Source organism: Natrix helvetica, assembly GCF_964273705.1.
Source record: "Natrix helvetica genome assembly, chromosome: 2".
In the NCBI taxonomy this organism is placed as follows: Eukaryota; Metazoa; Chordata; class Lepidosauria; order Squamata; family Natricidae; genus Natrix; species Natrix helvetica.
Window position 1 is genome coordinate 71,216,726 of NC_138552.1, and position 25,194 is coordinate 71,241,919.

At 36.4% G+C, this 25,194-nt stretch overlaps 1 protein-coding gene across 2 annotated transcripts in view; it reads right to left on the reverse strand.

The window, feature by feature from the left end:
* The window catches only part of LOC309386537 (proprotein convertase subtilisin/kexin type 5-like), a 151,256-nt gene that overhangs the window by 49,814 nt on the left and 76,248 nt on the right, over window positions 1-25,194 (reverse strand). For both annotated transcript variants that reach the window (XR_014174436.1, XM_081942026.1), the window contains exons 6-7: window positions 14,995-15,083; window positions 9,094-9,266 (exon numbers count right to left, since the gene is read on the reverse strand). Coding sequence is in view for 1 of the 2 variants with exons in the window: in XM_081942026.1 (XP_081798152.1) it covers window positions 9,094-9,266; window positions 14,995-15,083 (262 nt within the window). In the remaining variant the exon portion in view is untranslated. The remainder of the gene's footprint in view (window positions 1-9,093; window positions 9,267-14,994; window positions 15,084-25,194) is intronic.

A 25,194-nucleotide genomic window follows, 5' to 3' on the forward strand; every position in this document is an offset into this window, starting at 1 on the left:
TCTACATTATATCAGCATTGTTTTTAATATATATTATATATTAATATAATTTATAAATTATATTAATATATAATTATATATTACAGATAATCCTTGAGATACAAATGTAATGGAGCCTACCAATTACATGGTAAACTGAGAATTCATTGGAATAAATCATGATAAATGAACACAAAAAAGCCCTGCTTTCGCCTATGCATTCACTAATTGAATGCCTTTGCAATGCCTTGGAGTCATGCGATCAGCTTCTGCAACCTTCTGACAAGTAGAATCTATGGCATGGGCGTCCAAACTTGGGAACTTTAAGACTTGTGGACTTCAACTCCCAGAATTCCCCAGCAAGCCATGCTGGCTGGGGAATTCTGGGAGTTGAAGTCCACAAGTCTTAAAGTTTCCAAGTTTGGACACCCTTGGTCTATGGGGAAACCAGATTCATTTAACAACAGTATTAATAACAACTGCAGTGATTCACCTAGGAATTATGGCAAGAAAATCGTAATATGTGGCAAAAATCACTTAACAACTGTGTCCCACCTGTGGCAAGAAAGGTTATAAAATGGGGTAAAATTCACTTAACAAATGTTTCACTTAGCAACAGAAATGTTGGCTTAATTGTGGTCATAAATCGAATACTACCTGTACATTGTTCTACCTTTTTCAACAAAATTTTGTTTCATCCTTGTCAGCTCTATTGAGTCTGATTCCTAAGATTTAAACATATATAGCATGCATTGAATCAAAACTCTTTAGTTATAGTTATTCCAAAGTTAGCCACTACTTGCAAAATATGGTTTTTTTTCCTGAGGTGGGATTCAGCCAGTTGGGACTGGTTAAACTTAAACTTAAATGCCATCTTTAATTTTCTTTGAAAATATAGCATTAAACATAGCATTATAGTGATAAATGAAATATAATTTTCAAAATTTTGACTTCCATTATGTTTAATATCTATGGTTAATCTCTATGGATTACAGTTTTGTTACTATCAAATTATCTGTGGTTGCCCATTGCTGTTTCATTCTAATCTGTCTGGATCACTGCTTTGTTTTCCTATATATTTTGTGCCACATAAAATTAAGGTCCTTTCTTCCAACTAATTTTATCTTTTTTGAACCAATTAAAGCAAAGCAGAGAAAAATAACGGAAGAAAGATTCATTAATTAAATTCATTTTCAACTTGTCTTTCTGTCATATAAATGTTGATGCTGACTTAGGAAAGACTTTAATTTTATTCAGAGAAATTTAATAAAAAGCAAATAATTTTGAACAAAATATTCTGTAATTCTCTGTCATTAATATATGAAGCTTTATACAACTGTTTCAAACTAATTTCTCAATGGGCTACAATTGTTCGCAGGATCAGTCTTAAGCATATATTATAAGCCTTTGGCATTACAATTTGTTTCATTTATTAATAATTTTTTTAACTGTGTTTGGTCCAACTTTTTAGAAGAGAGAGAGAATATGAGAGAGAACAGATCTTTTCTATTGTTTCACTTCTGTACAAAATTCTTGGGAATCAGTTTACCTAACATAGTCTGTTTTTCTTTCCTTTTTTTATCTCTCAACAACAACTTGCTTCTAACCATTAATGTTTGGAACAGCTGGAATGAATCTTCTAGGGATTCTGAATTAGATATCTCATAAGTCATATAAAACTCAGACTATTAGTCCTCTCTAAACTTAGTCTCTATTACTTGCACAGCATAATTGTTTTTTAAACCTGACCTCAGTGTTATTTGCCTCCAGATATTTGTAGTGGTGGGAAAAAAAGGCTTTGGAACTTCGTAGATCAAGTTTCAAAGGGACTGCATGAATTCTTCTATTTAAGATGCAATTTTATTTATATTTTTAAAACAAACTTCAGAGTAAAAAAAGCTTAACATTTAAAAACTATTCAAATTATATAAGCCATTTCTTGTCTGGATTTTCAAATGAATAATAAATAATCATAACTGATTGCATCATTTGGAACAGACAAAATAGCTTCAAGCTATTCCCTAAACTATAATTAGTATTTAATTTGTAAGCATAGCAAAAACAAAGCAAAACAATAAAGACTGCTGGCTAAAGCAAAAGTCAATGCATGTATGGATTCCGCATTTTCACTTTTCAAGTTATTTTAGTTGTCTAATCTCCATTCTTCAAGGAGACATATTCTAAACGTTTCTATCACTGAGGCAGCCGGGAGAGAACGGCCAAAATCTCACCATATCACCTGGGTATAGGAGCCCCCAGACTCTATACATATCAGTAATATGTCCTTAATAAGCACTTTGATTAAACTCTGATCTCTTTCTTCCTCAAAATTGTTACAAATTTTACTGGAACAGTGTGGAAAGATGCTGTAAAGGAGGGGCACAGGAAGCCAAGTGTGAGTGTAAGATAGAACAGAGGTGAAATTGCCGATAGCTTAAGACATGATAGGAACTTCTCTTTTTGTATTTTTTCTATGTACTTCTCTGTTTGTAACATTCCAAAATGAACTTCTCCTTTTCGAAATGTCATGTTTGTCTCGTGTATGGAAACGCCTTGAGAATGCTCAGTGTGGAACACGGCATAAAAGTAGCATCCTGGGCGGAAACAAGGCAATTCAGATTTTGGTGTGTGAACACGCTGAACTCAATGCATCAATAAACCTGTTTCTCTTGCACCTTCGTGCTCTCACATCCCGTTTTTATTGAGCATTGTGGCACAAGCCTCAACCTGCTGCAACACCACCATAAATATATTTTGAAATCCTGAAAATGATAACATGATTGGCAATGTCTATCCTGCTCTTCCGAATCCTAACCTAAATCCTAACCCAGCTATGAGAAATGCCACTTCAAGCCCTGTGTTGCAGTCAGCTAACTCAGTGCCACAGTGGGAAGCAGCAGCTACCACCATCACAGTCCAGCACTAGGACAAAAACCTGTTCCAACCCAGCACCATGCATGAAGACCCAGCTGCTTCTGCCATCTTCACTTCACAGCCCTTTCCACCATGTTCCTGCTAGTCCTGCCCTATATTGTCCTGTCCCTTCCTTCTGAGGTCACACACATCAGGAGCAAGCAACTCATAGATAGGCCCAAGCAGATATTTTACTGTTGATCACCAATATTACAAGAATTTTTTTCCAGATTGCCTGCTTCCTCTTGGGAAACGGCTTATATAGACTGAAAAGTTTGGTCTCAGATGTTTCCTCCCCAGAATGAAGTCTAACTTGGATTGTTTTTTCTCTCTGGCTTAGCTCCTTCCCCTTCAGCTGGGGATTCAACTACACACAACCTCTTCCCCAACAAAGCCTTGGAAAATATCCAGCCTTCCTGAGGCCTCACAAGGTTTAAGAAGACCACATGTGGCTACATGAGTTCTTGGAAAGAAGGCCTCACATGTCCAGCAGCATTTTCACAAGGCCTCAGGAATCCCTTCCAAAATCTTGTGAGGCTGCAGGAAAGACCCATGCAACCTTGGGAAGAAGGCCATGTATAACCTCAGGAAGAAAGGCCAGGCCAAATATGCTTTATCGACAATGGAGCCAAAGAAGAAGATGAAAATCAGCAACGGGCAGCAGAATGCTGGGACAGGGATGGCAAAACAAAGAGTTCAGAAGTGGGTTCCCATCTGTTCAGCTGAGTAGGTAGTAACTCAGCCTGCCATGCCCCTGAACTGGTTCTCTCAGTGGGCCTATGGTGCCGCCATCTTGTTTTTTGCTTCTGCGCATGCGTGCATAGCACGCATCAAGCATGCACACGTGCGAAGTGTGTCCCTGAGCGAACCGGCAGTAGCAGCAGTCAGAACCCATCCCTGAAAGAGTGGCATAGTGTCGTGAGCCAAAACGGTTGAGATGGGGAAAGGGAAAACAGTGAATGGGGGCAGTTGAAGCAATCCTGCAATCATATATTTGGGCAGGCAGTCAGTCACCTAAATGTTGAATATGCTAATGGAGGGATGCATAGTAACAGCTGTAAGTTCAAGGACTGTGTTTAAGTACTATTCATTCAGCACCATCATAACTTTGAACAGTCACTGAACAAATGGTCATTAACTGAGGACTATCTTGTTTGGCAATGCTAAGAGAGCTTTCAATTCCTGTCAACACTATCAACAAGCACAAATGCCAAAGTTGGTGAAGCAAGATAGATGAAAAAGACTGCATGGATGAAAAGGGAGGCATTAAGCAGGGTTCTCACAACAGGTTCAACAGCACAACACTTGATCATGAATGCCCAACAAACTTTTTGGCTTTTATCCAGCTCACTAAACAGAAGGATACACAAGGTAGAAGAGGGTAGCGAATGTGCCAATCAGGAAAAATAATCTAATATCTAATTTCTCTTATTGAGTTTATCCTCCCTTCTTTATATTACGGAAAAGGATTTGCCATGAGAAATCTGCAATATTTCACAATGATGCATACCTAACATTTTCCCTATGAGATCCTCTGTTCAACCTGATTTTGAAAACTCACTGAAGTACTTCAGAACTGTTTTAGATTCCCAGAATCTGATGGATTTTATTTTATACAGTATATTTGATTTGGTTAAATGTAGAAATACAGGGTATTCTTCAATAAATCTTTTACTCTTAAATTATCATGCATAGGATTTTACAGAATTTTACAGGATTTCCAAAGATCTTGTACATGTTTCAAACTGCTTATTTCTTTTTCTCTTTCCACAAAATATCCATTACAGAGGAAATGGCAATATCTGCATAAACAATGCATTTAGATCAGGGGTGTCCAAACTTGGGAACTTTAAGACTTGTGGACTTCAACTCCCAGAATTCCCCAGCCAGTTGAAGTCCACAAGTCTTAAAGTTCCCAAGTTTGGACACCCCTGATTTAGATGATATCACTAGGCACTGTTTATCCGAAAACTCCTAATATAAAATTATCTTTCAAAAAGAATGGCAAATGAAACCAACACCCACAGTTATTAGGAATACAATACAATACAATACAATAGTAGAGTTGGAAGGGACCTTGGAGGTCTTCTAGTCCAACCCCCTGCCTAGGCAGGAAACCCTATACCGTTTCAGACAGATGGCTATCCAACATCTTCTTAAAGACTTCCAATGTTGGGGCATTCACAACTTCTGGAGGCAAGCTGTTCCACTGATTAATTGTTCTCACTGTCAGGAAATTTCTCCTCAGTTCTAAGTTGCTTCTCTCCTTGATTAGTTTCCACCCATTGCTTCTTGTTATATTTTCATAATATATTTGAACTAATATATTTGAACTAATCATTAAGATATTTCAATGCAATCTACCTCCTACATTTGCTTCCTTTTGTTCTAATTCATTTCTACATCTTTAGACATACAAGTTTGCTCCTTTCCCTGGTAAAAATTAAATAACGTATAATGCCTGGATGAACTAAATAAAAAAACAATTTAGCTCAGTTCCAGATTTCCAACAATGCCAGATTGCCAGAGGTCACCACATGCCTCAGAAAACCCACATGATGATTTAAGTTAATACCTTTTGATTTACAGTTTAGTGACCATTCAAAGTTACAACAGCACCATTTTATAACAATTTTTCACACTTAACAACCAATGCAGCATTCTCCATGGCTAGGCGATCAAAATTCAGATGCTTGATAACTGGCTCATATTTATGATGGTTGCAAGGTCCTGGAATCATGTAATCATCCTTTTGCAACCTTCTGACAAGCAAAGTCAATGAGGAAACCAGATTCACTTAACAACTATATTTCTAATTTAACAACTGTAGTGATTTACTTAAGAATCATGGCAAGAAAACCGTAATATGTGGCAAAAACAAATTAACAACTCAATTGTGGTTGAAAGTCAGGGAATACCTGTATAATTGGAAACACCCTTTCAGAACTGAATTCAAAGCATTGCGCAGCTCCATTTTATATGTGAAAACAAAATGTATTGTAAAAATTATTTTCTTTTTCTATAACTCTGGAAATATTTATTTAATAAACAACTGTTTCACATTCTTTTAATTTGGATCAGGATTTACCAAAGTAGCAACATTGACTGATTATGAAATTGATGTTCATTCTTAGCAACCACATGGCAACATATATATGATTTATTGCGTGTCATGTGTACGAAAGAAAATCAGGATTATTTTTGCTAGTGACTTTCCATTTCTTGCTTGCATACTTTTCAAACTCAGTATAATACAGCAACAATTTTTGGGGATATTTTCTGTTAATAATTTAATGTAGATTGATGATATAACTTCATCAAATGTGAAACTAACTAGACTTGATGTCATTTTTTAAAAAATGAAGTCTCTGGGCAAGGAAAATATAAAGATACAATTAACAACTTTTTCCAAGTAATAGAAATGGACCACACCCAAATTATGAACAATCTGCTGGCCGAATGCTCAATTTAATTTACCAGGCCTTAATTAGATGCACAATTGATAGAAAATTGAAATTCTATTGCCAAACGTTTTTGATAAATAAAGTGTTGGCTCAATTGCAATTATCAAGAATTCATTAAGTGAAAATTATGCCAATTCTTAAAAACAAAACTTCCCTATAAACAGTTATATATTATTGCATTACTGGGGAATGTGCTACAAATTATACTCTCCAGTTCATTACCTTGCAGAGAACAATTGTGACTTCACTTTATTTACGATAATCATAAGTAGATGTTACATGAACCTTTAGCATTTGTAAAAGTAATAACGTTTTCTCTTTACATAACTGAAAACTTTTTCCCCCTGCCAGATTATTATAGACATTTGCAATTTTAATTAAACAGAAGTCTAGTGCTATTTACAGAATACAACTACAGGTGATGTTCACTTAACAATAAAAATTGAGACCAACTACTCCTTCTCTAAGCAATAAGTTCATTAAGCGAGACATCACATCGTGGTAACTTCCAATTTTACTGACAGATTCTCCATTATTTCTGCTTGTGGAAAGCCAGCTTTGAAGCATGCAAATAGTGTGCAAGTGAGTGCAGGAGGCCGCAAAATCATAAATTCCTGCTGGTTGCAAAGATTTGAAATTCGATCACATTAACTGTCATAACTAAAAACAGTGGCTAAACAGGGCAGTCATTACAGGAGGACCACCTGGTATAATGGTTAAAGCATCAGGGTATAAATTGGGCAACCATGAATTCTAGTTCTATTTTAGATGGAAAGCCAGCAGGCTGACCTTTCTCTCAGTCTAGGAAGGAGGCAATGGTAAGCCACCTCCCAAAAATCTTTTCAAGAAAACTACAGGCAGTCTTAGAAAATTGGATATGAGTGAATGGAGGGATGGACTCAGACCTGGTATTTATATCTTGCTGTTCAAAATTATTGGATTATTTCTTGTTTGAGCTTAATTTACCAGAGTTCTAAAGGTATGGCTAAAACAGTTTTTATCAGAAACACTATTGGATTCACTCAGGAGTTTCCAGGTCTTATCCATACTCACAATATTATCATTGAACAATGGTCAACAAATTTTTTTTACTTGTTTTCTCCCATGTACCAAAGAGTTTGAGATGCTTCTTTTTACTAGTGCTATTAAGTATATTGTTCTTTATCTATCTGGCCCAATACTTGAAGTATGGAATGCTAGTGGTATCACCATATCTGTTTTTACCATAATCTTATTGAAGTAATATTCAAACTAGTCTGGTCTGTCTAGATCAGGGGTGTCAAACTCAATTTCATTGAGAACTGCATCAGAGTTGTGTTTTACTTTGGGGGCGGGGTGGGTGTGACAGGGGTGGGCATGGCCTGCTTGATGTCACTCGCTCCAAGCTCTGTTTTCACGGGCAGAAGATGACAGGAGGGCTTCACAGCTGAAAATGGAACCTGGGAGGACTGGACACAGTTTTTGCTGGTAGAGGCACGTCGGGTTGGTCCTTTGCTGTTTCTAGGGTGTCCCTGCAAGCCATATCTAAGCACTCCAGATCTGGCCTCCAGGCGTTGAGTTTGATACTCCTGGTCTAGATTATAGGATTCCTCAAGAATAGATATTTGTTGTAAAAGTACATGTGTATGTACGCTTGTTTGTATGTATGTATCTTGAAAAATGATTATATATATATGTTTACTTATATACATCTGTAATAATGCACAAGAGAGCTTGTTTGCTCTAATGGACATGTACAGGAAGTGACCAGAATTCAAGAACAGCTTGAAGGCACTAAAAATAAAAATTCATGCACATGCCCAAATGTCCAATTCTAATTGAAAAATGCTTTTCACATTAAGAGGAAAGAAGAAAGTTGCAGTGATCTTCAGAAGAGCTGGTGGATTCCAGGATCTCTATGTTGATGTAGATGGCATTTTTGTTGCTGTTATTTTCAGTTGGTCTGTAATTTTTGGGAATCCTTATTTAGATCCTGGATTTCAATCCTGGCAACCTGTCCTAGAAGCATTCTTTACTGCCATATATTTATTAGTGATTTATTTTTAATATCAATATGCTTCTATTACTTTTTTAATGGTAATGCTAATTATTATTATTATTATTATTATTATTATTATTATTATTATTATTATTATTATTATTATTTGGTTAATCTTTGGTGAGATTCACAGTCATTGGGGCTGGTTGGTAGCCTAACAGTGTGAGTCCTAACCAAGGACCTAGGAACTGTTAAGGTAACATCGGAAGATATAAGCTGTTCCAAGTAGGGTGGTCTTTTGTAGAGTCAGAATGTTCAAGTCAGGTATATTTAGAATTTTCAAATAGCGAGGTAGCCCTTTAGGTATTGCTCCAAGGGCTCCAATTACAATTGGGACAACACATGATTTCTTTTTCCACAGTCACTCAACCTTAATTTGCAAGTCCCGGTATTTTGTGATTTTTTTTCTTGCTGTTTATCTTCAATTCAGGCATCACCAGGTATTGCAATGTCAATGAACCATACTTTTTTCTTTTCAATTATTGTAATGTCAGGTGTGTTGTAGGCCAAGTGCCTGTCAGTCTGGATTCTGAAGTCCCACAAGATTTTGCCTTTCTCATTCTCTAAAACCTTCTCAACCTGATGGTCCCAGTGGTTTTTGCTGTACTCAAATCCAAACTTTTGGCACAATTTCCAGTGAATTATTATTATTATTATTAATATTACTATTATTAATGCAGAGCTGTGTGTATAACATACCGTTCTGACCCCATTCTCAAAGGCCTGGCGTGTTAAAGAAGCTGGTCCATCAACTGTTTTTCCATCATCATCAGGACCCCAGCTAGCGCTGTAGATATGTATATGCTGTGGATTGAGGCTCAATGATTTTGCTTCTACCATGTCTGTAACATCACCATCTAACATCCGCACTCCTTGGGGGAGGGGGAAAAGAAACCTTTGATGTGATATAATGCATAATCTTATAAGAAACCAACATAAAATATTCACAATGTATGTCCCCCCAATTAAAAATAGCAGTAGTAAAAAGCAGTACCCCAAACTTTCCTTTTAACTGTGATACCATAAAACAAATAATTAGTCTCTCTAAATAAATATTCTCAGTTCTGAAAGTTGCTTAAGAGACCGGGTTGAATCAAATGAGCTTCTCCGGATATCTTGTTTCATAACTGAGATGTTACCATGAAGATGGTCCTCTCTTTAGTAACCGCTCACTTTCATTTCACTAGCATGAACATCTTGAGCACACTAATTGTTTAGGAAAGCTACTTCCAAGATATTAAAGGCTCTAGGAATAAGAACCAAAAGTTCAAATTAAATCAGGAAATGAACTGAGACAAAGTGTAGTTAGGAAATGCACTGGCATAACATAGGAAAGGAAAAACAAACTTTCCCATATTTATATTCACCCACAAAATTTGCAGTACTGTGATCATTTAGACTTTTATTCATTATGTACCATTCTTTCTCTCAACTTTCTATCTATTGTATCTGCAAATATATAAAATAAACCTAAAAGTAATTACTACACTACATAGTAATTCATTAACCAGGAAATGAAACATTAACCAGGAAAGTTTAAAAAATAATTACTAAATCAGAGATTTCCAGATATTCTCGGGTTGTGGTGCACCTATTAGTTCTAAAATTGTATGTGCCCCAGTAAATTTACTAAGTTAATAAGAGTTACATTCATTAGTAGGAAAACATTCCTACAGTGCTCCTGTCAATTTATTGCAACACCATAGGGTTCCATGGAACAGTTTGGGTATTAAGTATTAGGTTGTAATTAGTATTAGGTTGCTATTCAGTTAAAATACTTGCTAAAATAGAAATATTCTGATATGCTGGACAGGAATAGAATCAAGCATATTTTGTTGGCAAATTTAGAAAGACAGCACTGAAAAGGCCATTAAATCTACTTAGTTTAATTCAGATAGGAATGGATTGCAGAATCAACAGGCAGAGAGTAGCACTGCTAACCTCTTCATATGTTCTACTCAGTAAGAAAGGAGCAATTGGAGATGTCACTGAAGAGATGTCATAATCAAAGAATGATGTGACATCAGGGAAGTCTCAGAAATGATTCCTTCTTGCCATTGGGAAAGGACCCAGTGCTTGCACGCTTTTGTGATAAGCTGCTGGAACTCTTGCCTTTTATCAGTGATGGCGAACCTTTTTGTAAAGGCATGCCAAAATTGTGTGCAAGCGTGCATGAACACCCCCCCCCCCCCCATGAAGGGGAGTTTTCACCCTCCCCAGGCTTCAGGAAAGCCTCTGGAGCCATTTTTGCTCCGGAGGCATTCCTGAAACATGGGCAGGGCGGAAAATTGAATCCCCTGGTCCTCTGGAAGGCCAAAAATCAGCTGGCTGTGTGTGTATGCACGCTAGAGCTGATGGTTTGCATGCCGGCAGATATGGCTACGAGTGCTACCTCTGGTACGTGTGCCATAGGTTCGCCATCATGGCCTTATAACCTAAGATGGACTGTTTGCATCCAGATTCAATAGTTCCCTGACTTCTTCTTCTCTTTCTTGCTACCTCAGTTGACTGCTGGACTTTGGTTGGACAATACCTTGCCTCAGTTGTAGTCTGGCTAGAAGGAAGTAAACCCTACCTGACTCTCACTCTTTTCAGGGAAAGACAGCAATTGCCTGTAAACAAAGCTCAACAAAATTACATGCCTTTGGGAATGTGTGACATGCAAGCAAAGTGACTAAATAAAACAAAAGAAATAAATGCTGAACAAGACTAGCATGATTCTTCATGATAAATCAGCAGTTTGAGTCAAAAGTTGTTTACTTCTCAAGCTCTACAGGAGGACTGACTAAAATACCTGGAAAAGGGACCTGTTGTTTCTCCCAGAATTAGAGCCAAAGCGCTAGGTACAGCCATTTTAATCTATAAAATCCTGTCAGAAGTTTGTATTAGAGGTATTAACTTGTCACATAATAGTACCAGTACTGTCTAATGTTTTATATTTGCAAGTGATGTAGCCACTTGCAAGCACAAGTTAAGAACAAAATGTATGATTGCTGTCTCCAATTTGTTGGAAAAATTTAATTAAGCTATTTATAATTTGGAAATATTAATTCAATTAATTTCTAATCTAAAATACATCTTCATTCAAAAATGACATATAATTCTATCTCAGATCTAGATTACGAGAGTGATTAGTATGATTATGCTGTCTGATGCCCAACAAATGTGGGCATTTCAGAAGGAAAAAAAATATTTTTAAAGCATAATAAGAGACACAAACAAAAGAATTAAAAAGGCGTAGATGACAAGAACTGCACAAGATGACAAGAACTAAAAAGGAGCAAACCCATACAATCCAAGCAGATTGTGCAAAGCAATGCAATTTCTATGATTTAATTAGAAATAATAGTTTCAAAGCGCATGCTCAGTGAACCGGTTGTCAGACCAGTTGAATCACATCACTGATCTAATGCTTTATATTAGAATAAAATAGGGAAAAATAAAAAGAACCACTGGCATTTAAGATACAACTTCAGTTAATTTAAGGAGCATCCATAACTAATTATCTAAACTGGGACTGAGAACTTAAAATCCATTAGGCTGCATCAAATCAACACGGTGTGTTGTTGTGATCCCTGAGCACTCAGAGATTATACCACTTATAGGCAATTTTAAAAATATTTTTCCCCTGAAATGAAAGACTAAAGAAGGTGAATTAAATTCCACTAAGATTAACTCTTTGTTTTATCTTTTAAAGCACCCCAGTTCATAAGAAACATAGGGAATCTGATCACATTTCGGTGATCTGAATGCATCACTAATGTGCCAATTACAACTTTAAGATAATCCCCACAAATTCCCTATTTCTGATCTAAAATATACTTGACACCCAATCATTTTAATTAGCACTTAGATGGAAGAGGAGGGTGCAGGTACCACAACCTGGCCTCACCTTTTCTGGCAGCCAAACTAAGGTTAATAGGGCTTCACAAGAACCCCCAATTCTGTCATGTTACTGCTTAACCAATGCAATGCAGTGCTTAAGGCAGGGGTGTCCAAACTTGGGAACTTTAAGACTTGTGGACTTCAACTCCCAGAATTCCCAATTCTGGGAGTTGAAGTCCACAAGTCTTAAAGTTCCCAAGTTTGGACACCTCTGGCTTAAAGTATTGGTCAGGACTTGAAAGATTGAAATTCAATCTTTGAAAGTTTACTGAATGATAATGGCCCAGTCTCTACATTTTAGTCCCACTAATAACACAGATCTTTTCTTCTGGGGAAAGATTGAAGATGGTAATGCTAGATATAAATTACTGCACTATTGGAGAAAAGGCAGTATACAAATCTAATAATAAAATGTACAAAATACTAAGAGCTTCAATAAGGCAATTTTCTCTTTTTTTCCTTTAAAGTATTATCATGTTTAATATTCTATGGTTGAACTAATCCTAGCCATAAAATTGCATATTTTGCCCAACCTCTTGTTCTTTGAAATGCCTTTTTAATCTGATTTTTGGAGAATGACATCAAAAGAAAAATCTGAATTTTCCAAAAGCTGTGCTTATTTTACTTTTAAGGAAACCAGTTGCAATGTATCATCTAAATTTAGACATTTCACTGTTCTTTGAAGAAGTGAAATGTTGTTTGAATAAATGGATATTTGTCTTGTTTGAATGCAAACTATTTACCCAATTTAGATGACAAAAGAAGCCAAAATGAATAATAAATATCTATATATACAATAGCAATGGGAATAAATAATAATATATATTACATATGTATTGATTGTATGCCATCATGTCCAAATGACTACAAAGATACATCTAATAATATTAACTCCTTCATCTGTTGTTCAAGTTAAAAAGTTCACATATTAATAATTAATAATACTTATTCCACATGGTTAGAAAATAAGGCATTCAAAATCATTCCCTTCTCTGTCTCCATCTGTCTCTGTCTCTCTTTCTCTGTCTCTCTCTCCACTATTTGTATTAGCAGGTTTATATGGGCAATAATATCATCATGAACATCTTGCTTTATTTTCCTTAGGTAGATTTGGCAGATTGGTTTGGCTCATACTAGTTCTGAATCATAAATCGATTCCAATAAAATAATAGAGAAACAAGGAACAAAATAAACTAATTTTGAGTTTTTATTCTATTTTTTACATATGCACATTAGTTTCTAGCCTGATATCTTAACCAATATACAAACTGACTCTTAGGATGCTGAAATATTTATTCCACAAATAAAATAAAAAAAGAAGCAATTTTTTGGGACTTCTCTAGTATTCACTAGATGAATAGAAAGGACATGCAATCTGAAGCACATTTAAGTGTATATATGGTGTGTGATCCATAATCAGTATATATATTGGTACTAAGATAAAAATTCACATTTTATACACCTTCCCCCTCACCCCCTTCTGTTCAGTTGTATATGATTGTCAAAGGTTACCTGGAAAAGTTCCTGCAATTTTCTTGGCAAGATTTTCTAAGTAATTGTCCATTGCCTCCTTCCTAAGGCTGAGAGAAAGTGACTGGCCCAAGGTCGCCCAGCTTTGTGCCTAAGATAGGACTAGAACTGTCATCTGGATAGAATTGTCTGGAAGTTGAGTCATGGAAAGTCAAAAACTCAACTCATAAAAAGAAAGAGAAGGAAAGGGCAGGGCAGGGCAGAGAAGATAAGAGCAGAGCAGAGCAGAAAAGAGAAGAGAAGTCTACTTGTGATGACTCAACTTCCAGTCAACCTCTCCCAGTTTCTACTATTATGCCTTAACTGCTATACTAAGTTCCAAAATGTATATGTTCTGATGCAAATGTTCATTCTCACATTTGTTGCACATGTAAAACGATATCAACTTTTGATAGCTTCCTTGCATAGGTATGTAAAATTTAATACAGGCTACAATAAAGCTTATTGCTGTGAAATGTTATTAAGACTGTGTGAGGTGGGTGAGATTTGCCTCAAAGTGACACTTCGTTTTGCAAAGGCAATGCATTTTATATTGTTTAGGAAAAGAATGAACTCAATTTGCTTCAGGTCAACAAGCACCATTTGGTCTGAAATTTTAGTAAATCAAACAGTTCTTTTGAGGGGGAGGAGGATTCCTTTTAGCACATAAAAATTAGAAGAGGCTTTTATACATGCAGAGAAGATATCAGCTATTTTAAATGCCAGAGAAAACTGCAGAGAAGCCCTCAAAGTAGAGTGAATCACTTTATTATTGGAAGAGACCATATTATTTAATGAACTTTTTAATGAACTTTTGTTGAAGCCATTCATCCCCTCAAAGATTTGCACAGTACTAAAAGTTGTAGAAGGGAGATAAAAGTAACATAGTGTAGATAGTAATTTTACTAGCTATTGTAATTGCTTCATTATTACTGCAGTAAAGTAATAGTGAAGGTATTTTTTTTCTCAAAGAATGTATGCCATCATAAAAATAAGGCTTATCAGTCATGCTTAAGCATCTTTAAGTTATGGTTAAATGCAAAAATAAGCACATAAAAATGTCATGTAGAATAAATTTAACACTATAACTATACACACACTTACCAGGGATAACTGCCTTGCTTACTGAACAAAGTGACTTCCTTTGACTTATATACTGCTTTATTAATTTTTAAGTATTATTTTTAAAATAATAATTACACTTACCTCCAATTCTGGCATTAAATGCAATTCCTACTATACAATGTGAGTTATTTGCTGTAGCCGCCACTTCTCCAGCACAACGGGTTCCATGTCTAGAAAAGGAAGGAAATATTTAAAATTAGGTGACATTATTGCAAGCAGAAGTATTTTTTTTAAAAAAAATATTTTAACAAGTCAAATATGAAGCATCCTAAATTTACTTCAGAAAAATTACTTGCACTGTGGGGATGAAATAATTGATGAGGTAAAGCAATGATTCAGTTTGCCTCACTGGAACAATTCTGGCGGCTTCTATCTTGGCCTCTTCAGACCACTGCTACAACTTCCAATGTCTGAAAGGTGCTTTTTCAAAAGGAAATTGGACTTTGTTTTTCCTTGAATACCATTCACTTCACACCCAAGAAGCTTCTTAACTTCAAGGAAAAATAAAGAATGTTGCCTCTTGAAAAAGCATCTTTGAGACAACCATGATCTGGATGACCGAGAGTCTCCATAGACAAGTAACTTCCAATGCATTCCAATGGTAGGTTGGGTATAGTTTGGAAGCACTTTAGGACTCACTCATTGAAGAAGGTTCCCCTCACTTTTCTTTAATAGTATGAACTCTGCAGGAAAAAGCTGGGTTTGGGCTCTGAAAAGGTGAGATATAGTCATTTTACTTTGCTCTTAGAATAAGACTTTCTCAAGGACTTCTTCAGAAAAAAGCCTTCCTTTCTTCAGGAATCAAAACTAGACTAATGGTCAGGCGTACTAATGCCAAATAAGACAACTGAACAGTACTGATTTATAGTAAAGCATCTTTATATATACCCGGAATTTATATATGACAATATTTTAATCCATAAATGTCTGCTTAAATGTAGCAGAGACACAACATAAGAATTGGGAACATAACACTGGGAATTGATGAGGTAATGAATCATTATCAAGCAATTTAAGAAATTGCTTTATGCAGTTCAGGTAATTAAAGCTCATAGATAATCTGTAAAAATGCTTTAGTTTATGATATAAATACCCAATGGAACTCCAAATGCCCAGTTAAGAATTGAGACAGGCATGCCTCAAATTCAGGTAAGCGCCTGGAAGATGATGACCATTCATTGGCTTAAAATGCATTTCTTTCCAGAGGGACTGTCCCCACTAGTGTTGATTGACAATTTCCCCTCCCCCTGGAAACAGGCAATTGATCACAAACTGGGCTCTTATGGGCTCTCACCGTTATTCTTTTTTTTTTCCCCTTCTTCTTTTTTATTAAAAGAGTTTTGTACAAACAGATTTTCCCCCTTTTCACCCCCCCGCCATACAATGTAAATCTCATACAAATGCTATACCCCCCCAACCCCCCCACAAAAATTCACATTTCAAATATTATACCAAATACTTTGCCCCCTCCCCTCCCCCCGTCTTAAAGTAAATTACTCGTAACCCCTCTCCTCCCAACAAACACAATATAAATTTCTCTTAGATTAATAATAACACATTAATCCCATTTTCTAAGCTAATTTAACATCTATAACTCTTAATATAAATTTCTCCTAGAATAACAATGTTTCATTAATCCCATCTTCTAATTTATTCATACATATATATTGCCCCGCCCTCCACCCTAACCCTCCCCCTCTCACCATTATTCTTAATGTCCCTAGGCTTTGATCAAGCAAAGCAAGTAGTAATTAATAGAATGAAGGACATGGAGTTCCAAGAAGAACTAAATAGGTTGCCTCTCCACAGTAGGGACAGAATCAAACAGGGTGTGTGGGAATCGGCAAGATATCTAAATGACCTGATCTTCCCAAAACAAAGAATAGCTTTCTTCAGAGCCAGATTTAACATTCTTCCTTCAGCACTCCTCCAGGGCAGGTATAAGAGAACACCTATAGCAGAACGGATTTGTATATGTGGTAAAGGAGAAGTGGAAGGTAATTCACATGTTCTATTACACTGCGAGCTATACAGAGCTTGTAGGTCTGCACATATTCTCCCCTTATTAGAGAGATTGCCAGGGAGGGCAGACAATTTTTATCTAGGCTTTCTCCTCCAGGACACTAACCCGGTTACCACGCATGCAGTGGCAAAGTTCTGTGCTGCTGCAATGTCCATAAGAAAAAAATTGGCTACAGAAGTATAGTTGTCATCTTGTACCAATTATCTGGACATATCTCTAACAATCTTTGGACCATTGTATTTACTCCTATACTTAACAGCGTTGCACCTAGGTAAACCAGGGAGTGACCCGAACAATCTGAGAACATGTATGTTATTTTCCACTTTTAATGTCAATACTTTTTAATTATATCTTAATGTCAGTACTTTTTAACATATTGTAAAAACTAATATGTATTGCTGGTTTTTGTCCGTAATAAAGATTTACTTACTTACTTACTATGATATACGGCTGTGCAATAGTTTTAATATCTTTTTGTTGCACATGAACAAAATTCTTGTGGTTGGAAAGAAATCAAGGGCCATATCTTATTGACTATGTGATCTACTTCAGTTTTAATATTTTTTATAAAGCTAGTCTTTGTACAAGCAAAGCACCCAGGAACTTAGAACTACGCAGAGACATAATGAACTGGACAGGTTGGCCCAGGTATTATTGGCTAGCAACATTATAACAATAAAATTATCTAGTAACTATCTGCTGTAGGTATATAATTATTCTTTGAACTTTTAATAAATAAAAACTGGAGAATCATATCTGCCACTTTTGTTCTCTTTGTGGTGGATTTTGGATAAAACCTTGAATACTATGTACAGTAGTATTTTTCTTTGTCTTAAAATATATTTTAGTTCATTGCATTTTTTTGCTTATTTACTCCCCCCTTTATTTATTAGTATAAACATAAATGGAAGAAATAGCAGATGTATGTTGAAATGTAATGATGGCATTTAAAAAACAGATCTGAAAAAGATAGAGAGTATACAAGATTTGCACACTTCCTCATAAAATCAGTTATATCCATTTTGTAGCTATGCCTCATTACCAGTTAAAATTAATATAATATAGAATTATACATCCATTATTAATGTATCCAAATAGTAAAAAAAATCACTTTTTCTAAATGAAAAATATGTAGAAACAATCAATGCAATATTTTTGTAGTAATAAAACTTTGTCCATTTCAAATGTGCATAATCAAAACTTTGAGCCTGCACAGTGACATGTACACATTTCTATAATAAAAGAAGCCAAGGAACTCAAATATCAAAGGCTATCAAAAGTTTATTTAAGTGGATATTTAACAAGATATTCAAACTTTACAAAGTAATTACCGGTAATCCTTTTGCTTGTTTATATGTTGTAGGAATTTAGAAGAAATTACAGTATACCATAGATTACCAATAAACTAATTCTTGAAGTATTGGGAAAAGACATTATCTATGCTTTTTTAAAAAGAATTGTAATTATCAGGAAAGTTATAATTTATATAATAACAATATAAAATCAAATCAAATCTGTCACATGTTTTTCACCATAAATCTGAACATAGTAATAACATTCTCAATACAGAATTCTAATCTGTTTACAATGTACATATACAAACATGCAAACACTTATAGCAATTTCCTCACAGGATATTATTGTTGTTTCAATGCTGCTCACTGTATTCTATCCCTCATATTATTTTTCCTGAGATTTACACTGAATATCTCTTTCTTCTTCCACAATCTTTCCTCAATTGCAGTTCTACAGCTCTTGATGTACACTCCACTGTCTTTTGAAAGTTAAAAAAATACAAAACAAACTACAGCTTTATTCAATTACTCTATGTCCCTGAAATTTGCTAGTGAGTTTAAGCCTCTTCAATAGAGGAAACCTCAGGTGAGAAATCAGAAAGGAAAATGAAGAGTAAAAATGAATGTAATGATGAAAGATTAGACTGTAGAGGCAAGAATTTCCTATTAAATAAACCAGAAAACTAGTTATTTTGTTGGCAATATAAATAAAGCTCATAATAATGTGATCAACTTAGTCAATAGTAAAGATCAATATTTTCTTATGCTGATGTGATTATTTTTCAAGTTCTTTCTGCAATGAGGATATTCCCACATAATACACTAAACAAAACACTAAAATGTGATGCTTTTTATGCTGTGGAAGTTAAAGAATGCTGGCAAAACGAAGTCACAAATGTTTGTGTTATTAGCCATTTACCCCATGTACGTCAGCAATGTTTGTGCAGCTGTGTTGAAAGAATTTCAGGGGATTATATGTTATTTTCTTCTGTCTTCTCTGCTCATCTACTGATCCACCTGCTGCTTTGGATGATAACTTCCGTGGAAGTAGCAACAGCTCACAATAAAAAGAATAAGACTTTATTTACAGTTTATGAAAAATATGCTACCATAGCTTTTAAGAATATAGTAATAAAGTTATTTCAAACAAGATTGAAATGAAAAAAGTGGGCATGTATGTTGAAAGAAGAAGTGTTGCTTATGATGAACAGATAAAGACTTTCTATAATTAGATACTAATATTTTAAAGTTTCTAAATATTCATTTTCCTATTTCGAATTCAGCATTCATGCTGACTCCTGGTTACATGTTCTTTGCTAAATAGAAGAAGGAAGAGATAAAATGTTTTATTTACAAATAGACTGTAAATAGACTGACCAGGTTTAGTTAAGGCAGCGGTTCTCAAATAGTGGGGCGCACCCCCCTGGGGGGCGCGAGGCTCTGTAAAGGGGGGCGCGAAGGCTCCCTTTCCATCTGGGTGCAACGGCGGCGGCGTGGGCGAGGCATAATATATCCCGCCTGGAAGTGGCAGCACTTCGGACTGTGGATTTTCATTGGAGCCGCGGGCTGGAGCTGTGCAAGAAGCCTGCTCAGGCGGGGGTGGGAGGGAGGGAAGCATGGCTGTCCCAGGCTTCCCTCCCTTCCCCCCCCCAGCCCAAGCAGACTTTTTGCACAGCTCCAGCCCGCGGCTCTGATGAGTCTCTGAGCAGTCCCCAGCGCTGCCACTTCAAGCCGGGATATATTCTGCCATGCCCTCGGTGGCGTCTTTATGCAGGTAGCTCGCCTCCCTGCCAGCAGCTCCACCGCCAGCATTCCGTCTGGAAGCGGAAGCGCAACAGCCGCTGTTGGGGAAGGGACAAAGGGGCGGCGGTCGCCCGATCTTGCCACCGCCACCCCTTCGCCCCTGGTAACGGCGACTGTTGTGCTGCTGCTTCCAGCTGGGATGCTGGAGGAGCTGCTGGCAGGGAGGGAGGGAAGAAAGGGAGGAGGGAGTAAGGATAGACAAGCAAGAGGGAAAGAGGAAAGAAGGCAAGCAGGCAGGAAGGAGGCAGAAGGAAGGAGGGAAGAATGGAACTGGAAGGGAGGCAGGGAAGGAGGGAGGGAGAAAGGAAGGATAGGAGGATAGGGAAAGAGGAAAGAAGGCAGGCAGGCAGGGGGAAAGAGGAAGGAGGAAACTGGAAGGGAGGCAGGAAGGAAGGGAAGGAGGAAGGGAGGGTGGAAGGAAGGATAGACAAGCAAGAGGGAAAGAGGAAAGAAGGCAAGCAGGCAGGAAGGAGGCAGAAGGAAGGAGGGAAGAATGGAACTGGAAGGGAGGCAGGGAAGGAGGGAGGGAGAAAGGAAGGATAGGAGGATAGGGAAAGAGGAAAGAAGGCAGGCAGGCAGAAGGGAGGGAGGTGCAAGGAAGGAAGGAAGCATAGATAAGCAGGAGGGAAAGAAGGCAGGCAGGCAGGGGGAAAGAGGAAGGAGGGAACTGGAAGGGAGGCAGGAAGGAAGGGAAGGAGGAAGGGAGGGTGGAAGGAAGGATAGACAAGTAAGAGGGAAAGAGGAAAGAAAGCATGTGACTACGGTGGGAGACGAGGAAAGACCGGTGTGCTATGTTATGCAGAGGTGTACTTATAACAATTTTATAGACAAATTATACTATTTACAGTCGCGCGGGGGGGCGCGCGAAATGTTTTCTTCTTCCTAGGGGGGGCATGACAGAAAATAATTGAGAAGCACTGAGTTAAGGGAACCAGAAAAAAGTACACATTTCTCTAAAATTGCATAATGAATAAACAGACATAGCAAATTCTTGTTTTTAATTCTCTACCCATACTTTTCCACATTCAGTAGTAATAAAGCAATCTTAGCTTCCTGTAAGACACGTTGTGAAGTAGTTAAGTACACATTAAAGTCCACTGTCGTTAATGACAAAATAAAGAGAGTGGAGCAATAGATAGCTTCAGATGATGCTTCCACACAGCTGATTTTTGTTGTTGTTATTTAATAGGCAAGAATAATGTAACAACCGCTAAGTGAATTAAAGGCTTTTGTGTGAATTACAGTTCCAATTCTTTGCAGTAAGAAATCCAACTAAATTGCATGCATATAATCTTTCCCAATGCTTTTTCAAAAGAGGAGGGGAGAAATCACATATTGCAGTCATCTGTATCAGTGAAAAGAGATATTTCACAACTCTGGTACTGACCCTGATATTTTATAAAATAAGCTTATTGGTTCCAAGATGAAGAGGTTTTGGTGTTCTGTTACAAGAGTATGCAAGAATAAATAGGAGAAATGCCCTTTTTCAAAATTCTGAAATTCTCATTTATCGAGAAGCCTTAATAGTGCTATAAAATTTTGAATCAGGATATCTGGTGCTGTATACGTATATGGTGTGCCTATATTTCACATCTTGTTACAGATTCCATTTGTTTTTCTAATAGAGTTTTAGAGTTTTAATGGCTGTTATGTTGGATGAAAAATAAATTGATTCACATTAAGGGAATAGATTTGATCTATCTCGATTAAAGGAATGCATTATATTAAACGGTTTTTTAATTTAAAAAAAGCCTAAGAATCAACTGTGAGTTCTCAGATATACAGAATGCAAGAGAATGTAATATATGTAGCTCATGATTGAACTGTTAAGGGCTTGGTGCTCTGGGAGGTTGATTGAATTCCGTACACAGAATGGTCAGGATAGAATTTGGAATAAATAAATGGAAATCAGATTCATTGGTAAAATTAAATGATTTATAAAGTGAATATATGCATCTTTTCTCCAACTATCATTCAAATATTATTACTGAAATAATAAAACAATATGTGAACTTAAGTAGGAATGAAAATTTCCTTGCTGTAAAAGAAGATATATTAAGAAGATATATTAATGTAATAATATAGGGAAGAAGATATATTAATGTAATACTAACACCAAGTAACCACATCCTTTTTTCTCAGGAAAAAATAAGAAACAAATTGAATCTATTTCTGATAGTTAAATGTATATTCTGTCATCTTGGAACTTAATTTTAACTCTGGTCAAATAAATTCATTTTATCTTTCTTCCATTAACTTTTAAATAGCTTGATCTTTAATCCCGTTAAATTGATTTCAAAGTTAATTCCACGTTGATTTCTTGTCCTTTTTATCTTTGTCTCCCTTCAGGAACAACTTGAAGAAACTATTCTTGTAGAAGTTCTTAAATTGATGAAGTAAAGCATGGTTATTGTGTCCCATGCTTGCACTAAGTTCCACTGATTATTATTGATGCTGCTGGATATTTATATAAACAAGTAAAGATAAAAATGTATATATGTACTTAAGTAAGCATACTTTTTAAAAGGGAGAATATAAATATTAAAAGCAAAATTTCAACTTGGTTGGATGAAAGCAAAGAGGCTTCGTGCCATGGCTTCAAAGAAGGCAGTGAATCACATTTAAATTACAAAGCTGAACAAAGCTGACACAATACCATCCTCAAGTCTCCTTCCTGCATTAGTTGGGGTAGCCGAAACTGACTTGACCCATCCATCTCAACTTCTGATGCAGCTCAAGTTTCCTGGAGGAAAAGGATATCAAAATTCTGATAGACAACAAAAGAAAAGGTTGATCTTTTGATGGTGCTGACCAGCCTGCAACATTCCAGGTTAAAAAGGAGATTACATTATCATTTGAGGGCAGTCATGTAGCTTGATTTTGATTTTGGCAAGCCAATGATGTAAGATAGTTGTGCTGGACTGAAAAATCAATGGCAAGCAACCAGGCCTCCTCTAGGGGTTGGCTTGTCTCATGCAAATTCTGTAAGTGCTTCTGGGCATCTTGCTCTGAGAAAATGAAATAATCACAGCCCAATTGAGTGTGAATTACAGGGACTCCAATCAATAACACTGGGCACAAGGTTTTGCTCTGCATGATTGAATTGGCAAAAGGTCTGTCTCCTGATCCCTGCTTAGTAGTTACAGACATAATTGGATATCTCACTGTGTAAGAAAACTTATCATCAGCTATAATGGTGATCTGGGTTGGTCCTCCAGGATTGCTTACTGACTCGTAAGGATGATCTAGGGAGCTTTAGTGTGGAGGACGCTATCCAGCTGTTCCATTCTCCACTGAGAGAGTAAGCAATTTTCTATCAGCAATTGGAGAAACAAGGTCTATCAGTGACTGTGCTGTAACCATTGTAACCAGTAGAGATGTCCTCAAATTTTCAAACTTATGTAGTATATTATCTTGTTCATCCCTTGGTAGAGAATAAAAAACACCAATGAAGCCAGGTTCAGCTGGGTATGAAGAGTTTTCATCTAGTAAATTTAACTGACTCCAACAGCTTCGCTTTGTCAAATCTGGAGGTGGTGCAGCAGGAGCCTTGGAGACATCTGGGACTGACTTAAAGTGTTGTTGTTGTTTTTTTGACACAGCTGATATAGAGTCAAATAAAAGTTTTATCTTTTCATCACAAAAGTCTCAATAAAAGATTAAAAAAAGCAAACAAAGCTAGATAGGCTCTCATCTTAAATAACATCAATGGGGTGGGAGGTTGTTTCAAAGGTAGAAGAATCTGCCGCCTTTTTATGACACTTGGGTGCCATTCAACAGCACATAGATCTATTAGCTGTATTTGCAATTAAGAAGTTATCCTAGAGAAATTACTATTGTTCTCCTGGAATTATTAGTAATAAATGATTTGAATGAGAAAAAAACTTCTGCAGCATCTGAAGCAGCTTTAATATGTGTGAAGAGCATCCCTTTTGTTTTATCATGAGTTACAGATTAGAACAAGTATTTGGATATTGTAGCATGTGTCAGATTGTTTTACTTTTTCTTTAATTGCTTTCTCTTTGACAATACATGTGACCAGGATAGGTGAATCAGATGCATCAGTCTTGAGAGGCATAAAAAGTCCAGTTTCACGCTTTTTAATATATGTATCACCTTTTACCACATCCACTTAGTATTTTATGGTTGAGAGCTACTCAAATATCAAAATCATAATTTGCACCATGAACAGCATGTTTTTCTATAAACTCTGTTGAGTTTTCCCAAGGGAGCCTCTCCCTCTTCCAATCGCCTTTCTCTTTCTTTCTTTCTTTCTTTCTTTCTTTCTTTCTTTCTTTCTTTCTTTCTTTCTTTCTTTCTTTCTCTTTTCTCTTTCTTTATCTCTCCCTCCTTCCTTCCTTCCTTTTTCTTTTGTCTTTAAGCTTATTTTCAATTCCCCTGAGGCTGGTAGAATTAGTTGCAATGGTGACACACAATGAAAGCCAACGAAGGACCCGACTCTTATTTAGTAGTTCATCCCTGACAGATAAGGAGAGCTCTGACAGCTGTTGCTTTTTCAGTTCTGTTTGAAGATCCTATTCTAATGAATTAAATTTGTTTAAAGGAGTGTTTGATTTACTTATTGATCCTTTTTGTGTTCTTCTGTCTGTTGGTTGTTTCTTCTTCTATAGGCATGGATTTAACAGAGGATATATAAACTGAACCCTCAAAGTCCCTTGTTATGTTTATCTTCTGATTAGCAAAACTTTCCCCAGGGGGGATTTCTTATAGTTAATTTTAAATTTTTCACATAGTCTTTTACAAAATTTTAAGCACTTCATAAAACATTATTTCAAGTGCATCTAGCCCTTTTATTTACTCTTTAACCTTCAAAGTCACCATTCCAGTACTCCTCTTGTTTTCCAAAAATATTTTTTTAATGCTTAAACTTATACAAACTTTTTTCATCCAGGATAAAAAGGCATTATCCCTGCATGATGAAACTTGTCCTTCAGAAGGTTCTTAATATTCAATAAATCAATAACAAGCAAATTCCTAAGTAGGTAAGAGATAAAGCAGCTGAGCACAGGGTCTGTTTTGTAAGTGCTGAACCATGACTTAGGCAAGTTAATTTTCACTTGGCTTCCAGAGTTCTCAAACCTTTCAGAGATTGCTATTTTGTGATCACTGTGTAGGCAAACTCTGTATGGAGGAAATTTG